The 16700-nt window shown below is 35.9% G+C and overlaps 1 protein-coding gene across 2 annotated transcripts in view; it reads right to left on the bottom strand.

Annotated features, from left to right (window-relative positions):
• Positions 1-3187: 3187 nt before the first annotated feature.
• Clk (circadian locomoter output cycles kaput protein Clock) overlaps positions 3188-16700 on the bottom strand; it is a 29764-nt gene continuing 16251 nt past the window's right edge. Inside the window, exons 10-13 of one of the 2 annotated variants that reach the window (XM_089697664.1) lie at positions 11645-11749; positions 8532-8732; positions 5363-5497; positions 3188-3793 (exon numbers count right to left, since the gene is read on the bottom strand). In XM_089697664.1, the coding sequence (XP_089553790.1) occupies positions 3638-3793; positions 5363-5497; positions 8532-8732; positions 11645-11749 (597 nt within the window). In that variant the 3' untranslated portion in view covers positions 3188-3637. The remainder of the gene's footprint in view (positions 3794-5362; positions 5498-8531; positions 8733-11644; positions 11750-16700) is intronic. The other variant, XM_089697673.1, reaches the window with a different exon arrangement.

Below are 16700 nucleotides of genomic sequence, written 5' to 3'. Positions count from 1 at the left end.
AAACTATTTCAGACTCCTTCCACTGATTTGGTATTGCATTTTGTGAGAGAATCAGATTGAATAAATTTGTTAGTGTCTCGACCATCATATAAGAACCTGCTTTTATCATCTCATTGGTAATTCCATCTGCACCGGGACTCTTGTCAGACTTTAGATTTTTAATTGCTTGTTCTACTTCTTCATTCAAAAAGACAGGTATTGGATCGTTATTCAAGTAGGTAGTGTTCGAATCCAACTTGGTTGGTATGGTCTTAGTTTTATATAAGTCTCTGTAGTACTGTGTGGCTAGATCCAGTATTCCTGCTCGATTAAAGACTGAGGAACCTGAAGGATGGGTAAGTTGTGACAGTAAATCTTTTTTAATTTCGAGTGATTTATATGCTTTTTTGACACCTCCTGTCTTTTCTAAAAAGGTTTCCAAGGTCTTTATTCTAAGTTCCTTATCATTGCTTTTTATTTTTCTTTTTATTGTCTTGTAAAGTTGGCTAATTCTCTTTTTTTCTATTTTTGTCTTGTTTTCTGTATTTCTAAGGTTGTGTAATTCTTTCTTCATGTTAATTATTTCGTCTGTCATTACAGTTTCAATTCTTTTTTCGCGTATTCGTGAATTTCGTTCTAGTGATTTTTTTATTTCATTTATTAAGGTGTTATAAAAGTCCTGAACACAAATATTATTAGTGATATTGAGTGTTAAAATGTTGTTTTTAAAATTTTTAAAGTTGAGCTTTGAAGAACTCGTGTTATTGAAACGAGCTCGGGTTAATTTTTTTCTTCTGCCAAGATCAAGTGTTATTCTTACGATTCGGTGATCACTTGGATGTATAAATTTACTAAGTACGTTGTAGTTTTCGATAATTCCAGGACAGTTGGTAGCTATGTAGTCGATTTCATTTTTTGTTCTTCCATTTGGGGCGAGCCAAGTCCATCTAAGTCTCTCAGGTTTTTTAAAAAGTGTGTTTACTATTTTAAGTTTATACCTCAAACAGAAATCTATGAACATTTGTCCTCTTTTGTTACGCTTGCCATACCCAAAGCTGCCCATGACAAGATGTTCGTACGAGTTGGTCTGACCAATCTTAGCATTCATATCTCCCATTAAAATTATCTTATTGGTACATTTCTCTATAGCTATGTCCAGATCATTGTAGAAGTTTTTTAATTCCGTCTCGCTGCAGCTTTCGGTCGGCGCGTAGACTTGTATAAGGGAAAAGGAAGTGTGGTATATATCCACATGTAGAATTGCAACTCTGTCTGATATAGGTTGGAACTCTTTAACTTTTGTATTTGAACTTTTCTTGACTAAAAATCCTATTCCTTTCTGTCCCTTTATCATGCCGTAGTAATATAAAACGTAGTTTCTTCTCTGTTCAATTTTTAATCCTTCTCTTCTAACTTCGCAAATTCCGAGTATGTCCCAATTAATAGACGACAAAGCAAATTCAAGTTCTAGTATTCTTGTTTCATTAGCTAATGATCTTAGATTAAATGTAGCTATATAATATTTTTGTTTTATTGGAGGGTGAGAGTCTACTGCCCCCGCGGTGACAAGCCGTTGTGGGGGAGGGATGTGTTTTATTTTATCATTTTGTTTATTAATATATTTTGTGGATGAATAGGTGGTATTAGTTTGTTTCTTTTGGAGGAGGGATATTGGCTATTCGTTGTCCGAGTTGGATTGTACAGTATCTGAATTATTATTTTGATTGTTTTGTTTATGGAAGAAATTGCTTAATTGACTTTGATGTCCTGTTACTTTGTTCTTTTTAGCCACATGACCTTTAGATGTTGATGGCTCGGTATTTTGTGTTGGATTGGATTGGATGTTGTGTTTTGGATTTGGCGGTGTGATTTCTAGTTCCCGTTTTTTTTGTTTGTTTTGTTCCATATTTGTATTGAACTGGTGTTGTGTGGTCTTATGGGGATGTACTATTAGTTTGTTATGTCGAATATAAGCATTGTTTCCCTTCTCTTTTTCTTTTTCTAACTGTTCTTGTAGTTTCTTACGTGCTTCTAACACTTGTGGAGGATAGTCTTGTTTAATGTACATTCCGTGGTTTTTTAAATTTTGTTTATGTTTTAATACTGCGAGTTTTTTGCCGAAGGTTGTAAATGAAACTATTATTGGTCTTATTTTATTTTCTTTTTTGCTTCCCATACGTCTAACCATTTCTAGATCTCTGTTTTCGCAATTCAATGCCAAATCCTTGTTGATTATTTTTAAAATAGAATTCTCCAAATCTTCGTAAGATTTTTCCCGTTCCTCAACGCCAAAGAATATTAAGTTTCTGTATCTTATATGCTTCTCTAATGCCAGTAATCTTCTATCTGATTCAGTGTTGTGTAATTTAATGTCCTCTATTTCCTTTTTTATGACGTCAAACTTTTTATCCATATTAGTGTTAATGTTTTCTGTAATTCTTGTTTCTAATGACTTTAAAGATTCGTTTGAATCTTTTCTTATATCTGCTCTCAATTGATTTAATAATTTTTGTATGTCAGACATTTTTAGACAATTCTTTTACAATTTTAATCTTAGATTTTAGTATTTTATGTTTTAACACTAATGAAATTTTATATCTGCGCCCTCTCGTGTACGTATCTTAAACTAGTTGAAGATAATATTCTGTAGTATCGATAGATTCAGTTAGTTCCGCCTGTTGCCGAAAGGTGGCTCAAATTGTTTCGTTGAAAAGGACGATAGATGTCTCTTATTAACGACTTTGACTGTTGTTTACGTTGTTTATGACAGCTGATATCAAAAGTATTCAAACATCTGTCAATGTAATGAAAATTAACCGTTTCGTTAAGTAATTATTTTCTAAACACTGTATTTTTATGTTCAGTGGTTGTTTGTCCATATAGATATCACTATAAATGCTCCTGGATTGTTTGGATTTTTTGTCTTTCACTTCATTGAGGTATGTCCGTGGATTGTCCAACTTTATATTATTATCACTGTTCACTTTGTCCCAACTGCAACTGTATGATAGTTTATCTCACTGAATTTAAAAGTATAGTTAGCGCAAACGATATACACACTAATTGGGTACGTATAGATTAGTTGAGTCTTAGTTTTAGCACTGTTTTACTATTAAATTTATTTTTAAGCATTTTATAACGCCGATCAGATGTTTACGTGACGGTAGCGCCACCTATCCTTTTACTTAACCAAAACATAATTACAAAACTTAAAACATCTCACCCGTCCGACCAATGATAGTAAAAACCAATGTAATTCATTACATAACCCCCCCGCTATCGTTCAACGAAAATGGGCTGAAAATGATGGTCGTAATGAAACTATAGTAAAAAACAATTTTAATCACTTAATACACTACTTTGAACCTGAATCTGCCTAAAAATGATGATGATTGTGAGGCAGCCCCTATTGACCAAAAAAATGGGCTCATAATGATGATACAACCTGTATTGACCAAATAAAATAGGCTCAAAATGGCGATACAACCACTATTGACAAACAAAAATGGGCTCTTAACTGTGATACAACCGCTATTGCCATCAAAAAATGGACTCAGAATGAAAATTGACGATACAGATTCTATTGACCAATAAAAATCTGCTAATAGCGATACAACCCTTATTGACAAAGAAAAATGGGCTCACAATTTGATGATGATTACTCATTGTGATGCTGCTGGTTGGGGTGCGTGTGTGGTAAGTGTCCCGGGGGCTGCGGGTACGTCACGCTGCGGCTCGGAGACCCCTCGTACATGATTTGTGCTGGCATGCGCTGGTTCTGCTGCCCGTCGTCTGGCACGTACGGGTTTTGAACCTGCAAGCGTTTGGTCGATCATGTAGGTTAGCTATTTGCAGGTGATAAGTTGCAGATAATCCCGGAGATTATTTTTCCGAAGGTCATCAACACGCAAATACAAACGTTGTAAATTTTCCGGAGAAAACAAACCGCGGAGTGTTGTCCTACAATCATTATTTTATGGTATATGGTAAACCAGACAGAGGATTGTTTACCCACAATATTTTTTCCTATATGGTTTCCATAGACGACAATCTGCTAGAGACCGAAAGGCTCCCACACATAACTGCGAATCCATATCGCATCGTGAATATCTACGCACTCGCAACAGCTCGCACGAATGTTGCGCTAGAACTTCGCAACATTCCTGCAAGCACGTCACACTAGGTGACCATTGTTCTGCTCTGAGACAGCGTAGGGGAAAGCCGTCGACGCATGCGACAAAATTTATGGCCCAAAATATTCTTCTTCTTCACTTACATGCCGTTGAAGGCTTGGTCACCTGAACGTTCCCTTACCACACGAAATTGTATTGCAGCAATTCGCATCGATCGTTCCTGCGATATCGCATCGCATCGCGGTTTTGTGTGAGAGCCAGAACCTTCTCTCATATCCAGCGATTTATGAAGTATGGGCCTATTTGTTTTCCCTTCATTTTGAAGGTCGTACCAATTATTCCATATACCAAATCCATCACACTAAGGTATAGATTATACTGTAGAACTGTTAACTTTCTCAGAATAATAACTCTGGATAAAAGATATGCTTTTATTTTAATAGTTTCGTTGCTAGTTTTCGTTTATATAAATGCAGAATAAATAAGAAACTGAAACTAAACCAAAACAAAAAATCAAAATTAAATTTTGAATAAAATCTGAAATTAACCTAAGAAGAGAGAAGGTGAATAGTGTATCAGTAGTGTCTCCTGTTTGTAAATAAATCTTAAAGATTTTTACCTAAAAATTGTCATCAGGATTTACAAGCAACACATTTAACTATTTAAAAGGAAGTAGAGTGAAGTCAATTAGCGGGTGCTAGAACACCATCAAGGTTATTGGAGAAGTATCCTAAGATTTATAAGTGAGTAATAAGTCAGGAAATGAAACATCCACTTAATTTCAGGACAATTGAGCGCTACTTATTTCAAAATACAAATAAGTTACGTATAAGTTGGTCGTTGGATTATCTTCATTAGTTTACTTGAAAGTTGAAACGTGTTATAACCGCTACTAAATAACAAACGCTTGCTTGCTAACATTCAAATACAAATAAGATATAAATATCTTTAAATATTCTTTCTACACTACACTTTTTAAATCAAGTTTCATGACTTTTCTCTTGATATTTAAAATATTTTATCTGTTTACATATTTTATATACGTACTGTCAACACAGGACGTATTATCACAAAATCTCCACTTCAAACATTTCCCGACTTATTACCCAATGGGACGGCACAACACCAATCACCTGATCGCAATAGCAATGCCATCACGTCGGGTCTCGGCAATGAGCAAGACTCTCCTAGGCGTTTCTGCTTCCTCGTCCCTACTGCGCCTGGGGTGAGGGGGGAAAAATGTAACTTACATTGATAAGCGGTTGCAGCATCCCTAGGCGGGCGAGCAGCAGCTGCTCCTTCACTTGCCGCAGCTCCTCCTGCTGGCGCACGATCATCTGCTGCAACTCCTCGTGTTTGCGCTGCAACTGCTCCTGCCACGGCCACTAGCTCGCATCATCGTAACCAAACACTTTCACGTTACAATGGGCTTTATCGATCGCTGCACTTTGATGCCGATTTTTGGGCTCATATGGATGATGTTTGAATTATGTGACGCGAGGTAAGGACGCGGAGCGGAGATATAGCAAAATAATGTTAGTCCACTTCCTTGTCCGATCTATGCGTGGACTTTCTTACAAATGTCATGTGTGTTACAGTAGCCATTTGCCGCGACTTCAAGCATCTCTCTTACCAATAAGTTTTGCCCCACACATTAAGCGAAGAATGAAGTCGGTTATGCACTTATAACCACACTTATACTTTTACAATGAAAGCATGCGATGATTGAAAAGCATGCTATGAAAGTTGCAGCACATTGGATATAACCTGAATCTTAATAATCTTTTGATTGAGAATATTGAACTAAAAGGGTGCAAAGGTGTTTTATATATATGTACTTTAACAATATGTATGCAATTAAAAGTGTGTCTTCTACGATGTGTGATATAAAAATGTCAATAAAACCCATTGTAATAAATTGAAACTAAAGAAAAGAAAAATGACATAATAAATTAAATTAGATCGCCAATATGAAATTTAAATATATAGGTCATATTGCCAGTTTACATGCTGCTGTCACAACTTCTAAAGATTAGTTAGATTATTCTACTTATAAAGATTATGAAATAAAATTAGATATTAAAGAAGAAAAAACTAAACTTAAATATTATTTAATTGCGGCTAATCATTTCTTATGCTATATTAGTAACTGTTAGAAACATTACCAGTATAAAATTAAAATTAATATTCAAAACCATTATTTGGAATTTAATAACATCGCTGTGCTTATCCTAATACATTATATTTTATTTCTTAATGGACCGAAAGAGCAGTTGCATCTTACTTTAACTGAAATGGATGTTTGGGTCATGTTATATGATAAATAATGATTTAAAGGTCCAAGATCCAGCCCGTCCAGTCATATTAAAGGTGTCCTAATTACTAATATTTTGTAGGGTGAATATGAATAAGTGAGAAAAGGTGAATAGCTCACCAAAGTGTTAAGTATGAGGTAAATTATGAGGTGACATACACCTTTAATCTTCATGTTATAACCAAACTGCTCATTTATGTGGTTTGCGTGCGCATGTAACCTTAATGTGTAAACAACAAAGTGCATGGGTGTTTTGTGTGTTTGAATAAAAAATGTGTTTGAATAAAAAATGTGTTGACTTCTTTTTAAAACATGTCGTGGTGATTAAAAAAGGTCTGTTAACCTTAAGAGCTTTATACATTATTGTTAGAATCAGACATTTAGAGATCACACTTGCCGTGTGTGTTGTGGATGTTAGATATAAAATAACTGATGACAGACTAACGACAGATGACAGATCTAAAATGCTTTGTGAAAATATTTCACAGACCGTGTACGAAGTAGGTTAATAAATATGTGTTAACTTCATGGAATGTTATAGCTATTTACACTGATGAAACCCAAGTTGCTCACTAATTCGTGGGTTTGTAGAGACCATAAATGATATGTTAATTAAAATCCATCCTATTAAAATTAATGACCAAATTTTGGATGTTTCTAAAGACCACAGTAGAGAAACACTGAACTCATAACTTCACCTTCACCATTAAGACTACCATTATCCAATGTGAATCCATTACAATGACCCTTATATATCCCGCTGCATACCCAAACTCCAACCACCACTTAAGCACATTTTGGATACTGCAGATTTGGTGGAAAAATCATCTCCGTATTTTTTTTTCTGAAACTGCAAATATCCGATATAGATAGGTCACTCTGTAAATGCTTCCTTATTATTTTTAACCACAACCAATGAACTGCAAGCCTTGTGTGTACCCATGTAATTTTACTAGCATCCAATGTCAAACCATGTGCATGCGGCCTTGTCAGCAGATAGCCTGCGACAAGACTACATGGTAAACCATCGCACACACGAACACACAAATTTTAGTACAATTAATAAGATCCCATAACCATTGATAATCGCTCAACCAGTTCGTCCGCAACGGCTTTGACGTACTAAAAACAACATGCCTCACAATCATCTATAAAACATCGTCAGTTAATGTCCGAGCCACATTTTTCGAGATATTAATTCAAATGAAAAAAACAAATGTCCATACGCCATTGCATAAAATATCCATTCAAATTAACACTTTATTTCAAGGCAGCAACGTAAAAAATCAAAGCTAGGGTTTACGCTTATAAAACTATGACATGTAAACAATTTTGTCTGGGAAATTCTTTTTTAATTATTTTAAGTGTAACTTCTTTAGGCGCGTCGAGAGTAAAATTTGAAGGTCGCGTCATAGCAATACCGTCACGTCATGGAGTAAGGCGACGATCAAGACGTATAACATCTTAGTCTCCACGACCACGCTCGCTGCAGTGTGCGAAACGTCGGGAAAACAACATCTATATAATATATAAAACTCAAAGGTGACTGATATAGTGATCTATCAACGCACAGCCCAAACCACTGGACGTATCGGGTTGAAATTTGGCATGTAGGTAGATGTTAGGACGTAGGCATCCGCTAAGAAAGGATTTCCCGAAATGCTTGTGGGAACGGGGAAAAACGAGGATGCACGTACAAAGTTCTTTGAAATAAATATCTCTCTCAACGTAAGTCGTGGGCGGAAGCTAGTAATGAATAAATCGCGTTTAAAATCCGTGAAAAATCTTTAATTTCTAATTGCGACAATTTTGGTATTTAATATTATTGCTAAAGAAGTTTCTCTCACACGTGTGCTCGGCACACATGACACACGCTCTTTTTGAAGTGAAAACTTCTTTAGCGGCGTTGAGTACTTTTTCTGTAATGGGTATAAAATTGTACTCGCGTCAGGACACGTGACCTGATCGAAAAAGCGTAAGATATCAAACATGCTCAACGTTAATAATCAAGTTTTCACTTCTGCCGGCACTCCCGGAGTGCAACCCGTCTTTTTTATTACGTTGTTTGTAGTACGTCACGTCACCCAGTCCATTACCCCACCCACCTGTATCTGCGCCTGGTCGGACACGATGACCGGCAGCACACCCGGCAGCACGCCCGGCACCGTGACGCCGACATACGGCGCCGGTTCCAGGTACTGCGCACCGATCCCGTGCTGCGGCACCACTGCCTCCACCGCCTTGTGCGCGAACATCGTGCGGTTGTAGTCCTCGCGGGCCTCCATGCGGCTCGGGACTTCTTTGCTCTGTTGGACAATTATTTTTTCATTTTTTGAAGTGAAAACTTCTTTAGCGGCGTTGGGTATAAAATCTTAAACTCGCGTCAGGACACGTGGCCTGATCGAAAAAGCGTAAGACGGATGTTTTTTTTTTTTAGCCCTTATATTCCAAGTAAGACGGATACCATTCCAAAATATCAAACATGCTGAACGTTAATAATCAAGTTTTCACTTCTGCCGGCACTCCCGGAGTGCAACCCGTCTTTTTTTTTATTTTATTTATTTAGGTCATCCAACATTAGTCACAACAATACTTATAGCTAGGGTACATAATATAACAAAAAAAAATTACAACTGTGACAAACATTTACAGGATAACACAACATGATTTTTGAGTCAAGTCACTATGTGGTACACAAAGCAAAAAAATAAAAAATAAACAAAATTAAGATAATTCCTTTTAATACACATAGATTCAAATTCAAATTCGTTTATTCAATCAAACTAAGGGCCGATTTTTCAATGCTTGGTTAAAACTTAATAAAGTATTACACGATAATATTAAAATATCACGTAACCTGTCAAATACGGGCAATTAGAATACGTTTTTAAAATGGTAGTTTTATACATTATTCGACGAATAAGTTTTAACCAAGGATTGAAAAATCAGCCGTTAACCTAACCTTAGAGCTAAATACATTAGGTGGTAATTGTATAATGATAGGTATATAATACAGGGTGTCCCAAAAAGTAGTGATGAACGGAAGCTGGGAGGTAGAGGACCTAGAGAGCTATCCGAATCACCCCCATGTATGTTATGCGATTTTTCGTATTTTCGGAGTTATGACATTTTTTTCAATTTTTCATCTATCGCTGAGTACGATGAGATTTTTATTTATGGTGACGTGACTTATTGCGCTAGATGCTTGATTTTTTTTTGTGTGGTAAGCTGAAAGATAGGCCAATTCAGTATGGTAACATTTACTATCGTTAGATCTTCGAATGGAATAAAAAAAGAATTAAATGCCAAGAAAGATAAAATTACCCAGTATGTTCACAACTTCAAGGGCCCATAAAAAAATAAAATCACATAAAAAAAGTTTTCCATTTGGCTTTTAAAAACTCGCTCTATCTATCAGGTAGCTACCCTAAAAATTTCATTTTATTATTCAGAAGGCTTCAATCGAAAAATTGAAATCTAAATGTGGTAAGTGCAAAAATTTTATTAACATGATGATCATTAAAACCAAATTAAAACCCATAAATAGGTGTTTAATTACCAGAAATTTTTAAAATAACCCCGCTGTTGCTCAATGCAAGTGCGACATCACCGTAAAAAGTTGTCTTTTAAATGTCTGAATGCCCTTTTATCATTTTTAATGGTTTCTTCTGCTACTATGAATTTCCGGGTTATTTCGTCCAAATTGTAGCATTCTCTCAAGTAGCCGAGGTCTTTTTAGTATCCCCATTGAAACAAATCAATGGGGTTTAGGTCGAGGGACCGTGCAGGCCAGGCTTTAAGGCAGGCGTCACCAGCGCATGCGCAGGCTGCAACGACCAATCCATCTTTCAGGGTATCTTTGCCCTTTAGCCTGGCCTCGACGGTCCCCGGACATAAACCCTATTGATTTTTTTCCGTGGGGATACTACAAAGACGAGAGACTGCCACAATTTGAACGAAATAACCTGGAAATTCATAGTAGCAGAAGAAACCATTAAAAATGATAAAAGGGCATTCAGACATTTAAAAGACAACTTTTTACGGTGATGTCGCACTTGCACTGAGCAATAGCGGGGTCATTTTAAAAATTTCTGGTAATTAAACACCTTGTTATTGGTTTTAATTTGTTTTTATTAATCATCATGTTAATTCAATTTTTGCACTTACCTCATTTAGATTTCAATTTTTCGATTGAAGCCTTCTGAATAATAAAATGAAATTTTCAGGGTAGCTACCTGATAGATAGAGCAAGTTTTTAAAAGCCAAATGGAAAACTTTTTTTATGTGATTTTATTTTTTTACGGGCCCTTGAAGTGGAGAACATACTGGGTAATTTTATCTTTCTTGGCATTTTAATTCTTTTTTTTATTTCATTCAAAGATCTAACGATAGTAAATGTTACCATACTGAATTGGCCTATCTTTCAGCTTAGCACACAAAAAAAATCAAGCACCTTCCGCAATAATTGACGTCACCATGAGTGAAAATATCACCGTACTCGGCGATAGGTGAAAAATTGAAAAAAACGTCATAACTCCGAAAATACGAAAAATCGCATAACATACATGGGGGTGATTCGGATAGCCCTTTAGGTCCTCTACCTCCCAGCTTCCGTTCATCACTACTTTTTGGGACACCCTGTATATCAATCAACGGTTCGAGACTGGCATCTTTGCTAGGTTACCGAGTAGGTAACCTGTATTAAAGATATCAGGTGATTGGTTACTGGATCTAGACCAATTCTGCGCAGAAATATGTTTTGGGATATATGCCTTGCTCTGTTGGATAATTAGATTATTCCTTACATTTCTTTAGCGGTAGCCCGCACCTGCGCAGATGTAATAAATAAGGTATTTGAGTGATATCAATTTTGGAGTAATAATTATTGTATTACGGGCGCAACAGTAACCATGGGCAGTAATCGCTTCCACGTTTCATTCAGTTACTTGTCACCTATAGAATAATGCAAATCTTATACGACTTTAGGCAAATCTATATATTGGCGAGATTTGGACAAGGTAAAACAACCGCACAGAAAATCGGCGTGTCATAGCATGTAAATGCTACGAGTTTCGTACAATGAGTGGAGACAGAGGCTCGTTTTCTTAATAATCCTTATCTTCTGCCAATGTTCATGAGCTGTATGCGATCCACAAACTTTAAAAACCCAAAAAAAATATCCAATCATAAAATATATGAAGTAAATAAATAAACATACGTCTCTCGAGCTGGATCGCTGCGAGGAGCGCGATTCAACCGACACCATGCTGTTCTCGTAGCCGGTCGAGTAGCGCGTGTGCGACGCGGACTTCAAGGACGGCGGCTACAAATTATATTCAATTAACAAACTTTTTTTTTTTACACAAATCGACCTAGTCCCACAGTAAGCTCAATTAAGGCTTGTGTTATGGGTACTAGGCGACGATAAATATAATATTTTGTAATGGTACGGGAGCTATTAACGTTTAAAAAAAAGTCATTTTAGTATAGTTGGTTTTTTGATATACTGTTCCTCTTGCTATTTCGGTTAGAGTCCGGGCTGTCTGGCTGGTCGCAGTGGTTGCGTTTTTTAGTGCGCATCTTATCTGCACAGGATAATTTCCTTAATTTTAAGTCATTTTTTAACGCGTAATTTTTAATATTTTGCCTTTAGATAGATCCATCAGACATAATTTTTTTATTGCAAGACGTTTTTTTCGTTGTTAAATAGGTGCCAGACGCACTTTTTTATTTCGTTTTTATAAAAAATTCAAATTATTTTAGAATGTCTGTAAATTTCATATTATGTTCTTCAAACATAATATAATCTAAAATTAATTAGCCAGACGCTAATTCGATTGTTAAGTATTAAATATGTACTAATAAAAACGTAGTGAAAGTAGGTAAGTATAACAATTTGATGATTGTATATATGGAGAGATAGTTTAAAGTGCAAGAGAGATAGAAAGGGTCAGCCGCGAAAATTAAATAAGAATAAAAAATAACTTTTTTTTTTTCGAAAATATAAGATGCATAGAAATTGAATTGTTCCTAATCTAGGATTCCCTGTGTTGTGGGAACAAGTACCTTCCATTGGTACATTTTATTCCTTAGGCTAAAAAATAAACTATTAGGGTACATCAACAATCTTCTATACAAGACAATTTTTTTTATTACTTAACTAGCGACCCGCCCGGCCCTGGCTTCGCACGGGTGCAATGCTGAATATGCTAAATACACTACAGAAAAACTGTGAACGTTGAATATAAAAACATAGCGGCCCGCTCCGGCTTCGCACGGGTATAAAATATATAGCCGGGCGGCCGGCCGGTACCGCCGCAAACGCTACGTCCCGCAATTTTTTAATCTGTAATATCTTCGAAAATATTCACTTAAATTAAATCATACGGTGTAAAGGGCCATATAGATCTATATTAAATGAACAATGTATTCAAGGTCTTTAATTGGTTAAGGATTAATGCTGTATTGGTTAACATCGCTTCGAAAATTAGCCATTATTTGTCGTAAAAAGTAAATGACAAAAAAGTTATTGTGGGTTATCCATAAGAGATAGACATATACCATCACGGACTTTTCTGTAGACCTTTTCAACGTGTACTATAGTTAGTACATTATTTTGATAAAACTCGTAGGGTTCAGCCTCCGTTTGCACTGTAAGTGGAAAAAATGTAATTATTTATAGGTATATTAAGAAGAGCTGGAACGTCAACACATTTACACATTGCACATGTTAGGCCGGGAGATACTGACACAAAATTTCGGGTCATTTGTAACAGGATGGCGGTCTAGAGGGGTCTTAGTACGCAATGACAAAAAGAAAAATGATGGTCAGAACGCTGGTACCGGCGGACTAGTCGCGACTCGCGTGGGCGTTAGTTACACTCGTCGGATAAATAGCGAAAGTCCTACGATTTGTAACACAAAAATTTTAGAATTTACCGATAGCCCTTAAAAAAGATGTAGGCGGTAGTGTCATGCCATACTTTGACGATGTGACTTACAGTCCGCCATACCGACGTGAATAAAAAATAAAAAAAATAAAATAAAATTTATTAGCAACTTCACATATAACATTACAATATTGCTCTGCCTTCTGAACTAGGTAAATACCTGTATCTCAGAAGGCAGTGCCTTCCCTTACAAATTCCATATATTACATTATATTTGGCAAGTTAACAAAATAAATTTTAGGGACTAATGATGAAAGAATACAAATTAAAAGATTAAAAAATAAAAGTATAAATTATGATTTGGGCCGATGGACATAGTGTGTGAAAGTGTGAGTATGTGTCTGTATGTGTATGTGTATGTGCTTTTGTGGACTTATGTTTGCGTGAGTGTGAATGAATGAGTGACTTTGTTGTTAGCATTTATTTAATAGTATTTATTTAAGAGTAGTGAAAAGATTTTCAGTTTGTATATAATCAAGATTTTGGAGCCAATTGATGATGTATTTTTTGAAACGATTGGTAGATAAATTTATAATTGTGTTTATGTCTTTAGTCGGGATGCTGTTATATAACCGTGGAGCAATGCAATTTAGCTGCCGTTTTGCAAAATGAGTCTTGGTGGGGGGTATAGGGCACCTGAATTTTCTCTTCCATGTTCGAGGCAGTGTGTGGGCTGTAAAACGGTGATATCTCAAAAGAGCTTTTAATATATAAATCTTGCGAACTGAAAGAACTCCTGATTTCGCGTAAACATCTGCCGTGGAATGCCTGTATGGTAGGTGCATGAGAACTTTTAACACTGCCCGCTGGGCACGCTCAAGTTCGGACATTATAGTTTTAGGAGCCCCACCCCATGACGTCACACAATAATTTATAATGCTCTCACAAAGTGCTTTGTACACTTGGATAAGCAGTTTTTTGTTAGCAACTGGTCTTAGGTGCTTAAATATATAAACTAGTTTTCTAACACGATTGCAAACATGAGTGATATGGTCTTTCCAACTCAATTTGTCATCTACAAGTATACCCAAGTATCTTATAGATGTAGCCCTAGTTAGTGTCGCACAATTACATTGACTTAGTTGCCCTCTATTACATGGAAAAGAGTGTAGCTTGATGGTTAAACTTGTGGATGGACCGTAGGTGGCTGTCTTTGAAAAACAAAGATATTTCGTTTTAGAAATATTTAATGTGAGCAAGTTATCTTCTAGCCAGCTTGTGACATTTTTCAATCCTCTCTCTGCTTTACTGTGAGCTTGTTCCCAACTGTGACCGTGAAATAACAAGACCGTGTCGTCTGCAAACATCTGGATATCTGTGTCGGTAGTAATTTGGTCAGGGAGACTATTAATATAAGTTAAAAACAGAGTAGGTCCTAACGTACTGCCTTGAGGAATACCAAAACTACACGACGAGGCATCACTAATATCACTTTTTACTCTCACGTACTGCTCTCTACAAGACAAATAACTTCTGAACCAATTTTGCGCATGACCACGAATTCCTAAGCTTTCCAATTTCGATAATAATATCGGAATTGAAACTGTATCAAAAGCTTTTTTTATGTCAAGAAACACGCCAACAACCTTATCCCCTCCATCAAGATATTGATAAATTAACGTAGTTAATCTCTGTATGGCTTCTTCTGTTGATTTTCCTTTCCGAAATCCATATTGAGCAGCAGTAATTAAATTATTTTTTTCTAGGTATTTGATTAGTCGGCTATTAATAATTTTTTCCAGAATCTTTGACAGTGTTGAAAGTAAAGATATAGGTCTATAGTTGGAGACATCTTGTTTATCATCTGATTTATAAATTGGAGACACGATAGCTTTTTTAAAGATGTCTGGAAAGATACCTTGTTCTAAACTTAAGTTACATAAATATTCAATTGGACTAATAAGATATTCCTTTGCTAGCTTAATAAATCTACAAGATATACCATCGAGGCCAGATGCGCTAGAAGTCTTCAAATCATTTATTATTTTATTAATTTCATATGAATCAGTTGGTATGAAGGACATAGAATGAATATTTGAGTTTGAGTTTGGATGTTTTATTTGGTTAGCGAGTTCATCTTCTGTCTTGTGTAATTTATTTAATATCTCCTTAGCCAAGTTCCCACCTATGGTTGTGAAAAAATTATTAATTTTGTTTAAGGACTCCTTTGTATTGCTACCAATCGTGAGCAGCTCCGTGGGTATAATATCATTGTTAGCTTTCATATTACATACTTCTTTTATAATATTCCATGTTTTTTTTTAATCTTTCTCACTATTTTGTAATTGCGTTTGGTAATATTTCTGCTTTAAAGACTTTATAATTTTGTTACAAGTGTTCCTATATTTAATATATGTACTATGTATTTGACTATCGCATGGTCGTAGCTTGGCTTTTTTATGTAACTTATCTCTTTTACGGATTGATCTTACTACTCCGGGGGTAATCCAAGGCTTCAGAGGCACCTTCTTTTTTGATAAATACCCAATCGAAGTACACTCCCTGATAACTCCACCGATACTGTTCACAAGCCATTCAGCACTATGATTTACATCACGCAGGGAAAAATACTGAGTCCAGTCGATTGCACTAATTTTTTCCAATGCTAATGTGTAATCTAGTACCTGCTTAGACAAATTAGTTTTTAATCTCGACATCTTATTGTTTCTTATTTGTAAAAGAATAGGACTGTGATCAGTTAATGGTGGAAAAACCAAAGTCTGCCAACTATCCGAGGTTTTTATCATAAAGTGGTCAAGGCAATTGTTAAGTCTTGTTGGACATGTTATACCCAGTTCCAGACCATGACTAGCTAAAATGCATAAGTATTCATTTAAATGAGAGCTATGAATATCATTACAGATAGTGTTAATATTAATATCACCCGTAAATATTATGTGCGGTTGTTTAATTTTTTTGAGAATAGTATCTAAGCATTGTAAGTAAGGTCGCGGATTTGTATAACTGGGTGGTCGATATGAACAAATAACGGAATACTTATCAATATTAAGAACAAGGCAATTACCATCCACCATTTCAGGTTCCCAGGAAACAGCTGTCAATGATTTACGTACATAAACGATAACCCCATCATTCTGGTTTAAATATTTTTTAGTGTAATGCACGTTATAATCAGTTAGGCTCGGTGGAAAAACACCCTCCTTTGACCAGCACTCAGTTAGAACAATGATGTCCATTGGTGTGGCGAGCGTTGCAAGAAAAGCCGCTAGTAGATCAAAGTTGCAATATATACTTCGAATATTTACAGTTATTATATGAAACAAATTAGGATCATTTTGTAGAAGGTTTTGGCATCTGTATGTG

This window comes from Colias philodice, chromosome 1 (genome assembly GCF_061535455.1).
Source record: "Colias philodice isolate Cphi_HAF_F1 chromosome 1, ilColPhil1 Martin Lab GWU primary, whole genome shotgun sequence".
Taxonomy (NCBI): Eukaryota; Metazoa; Arthropoda; class Insecta; order Lepidoptera; family Pieridae; genus Colias; species Colias philodice.
Note: the sequence above shows the minus strand (reverse complement) of the source record. Positions and strands in the feature narration are given on the sequence as shown.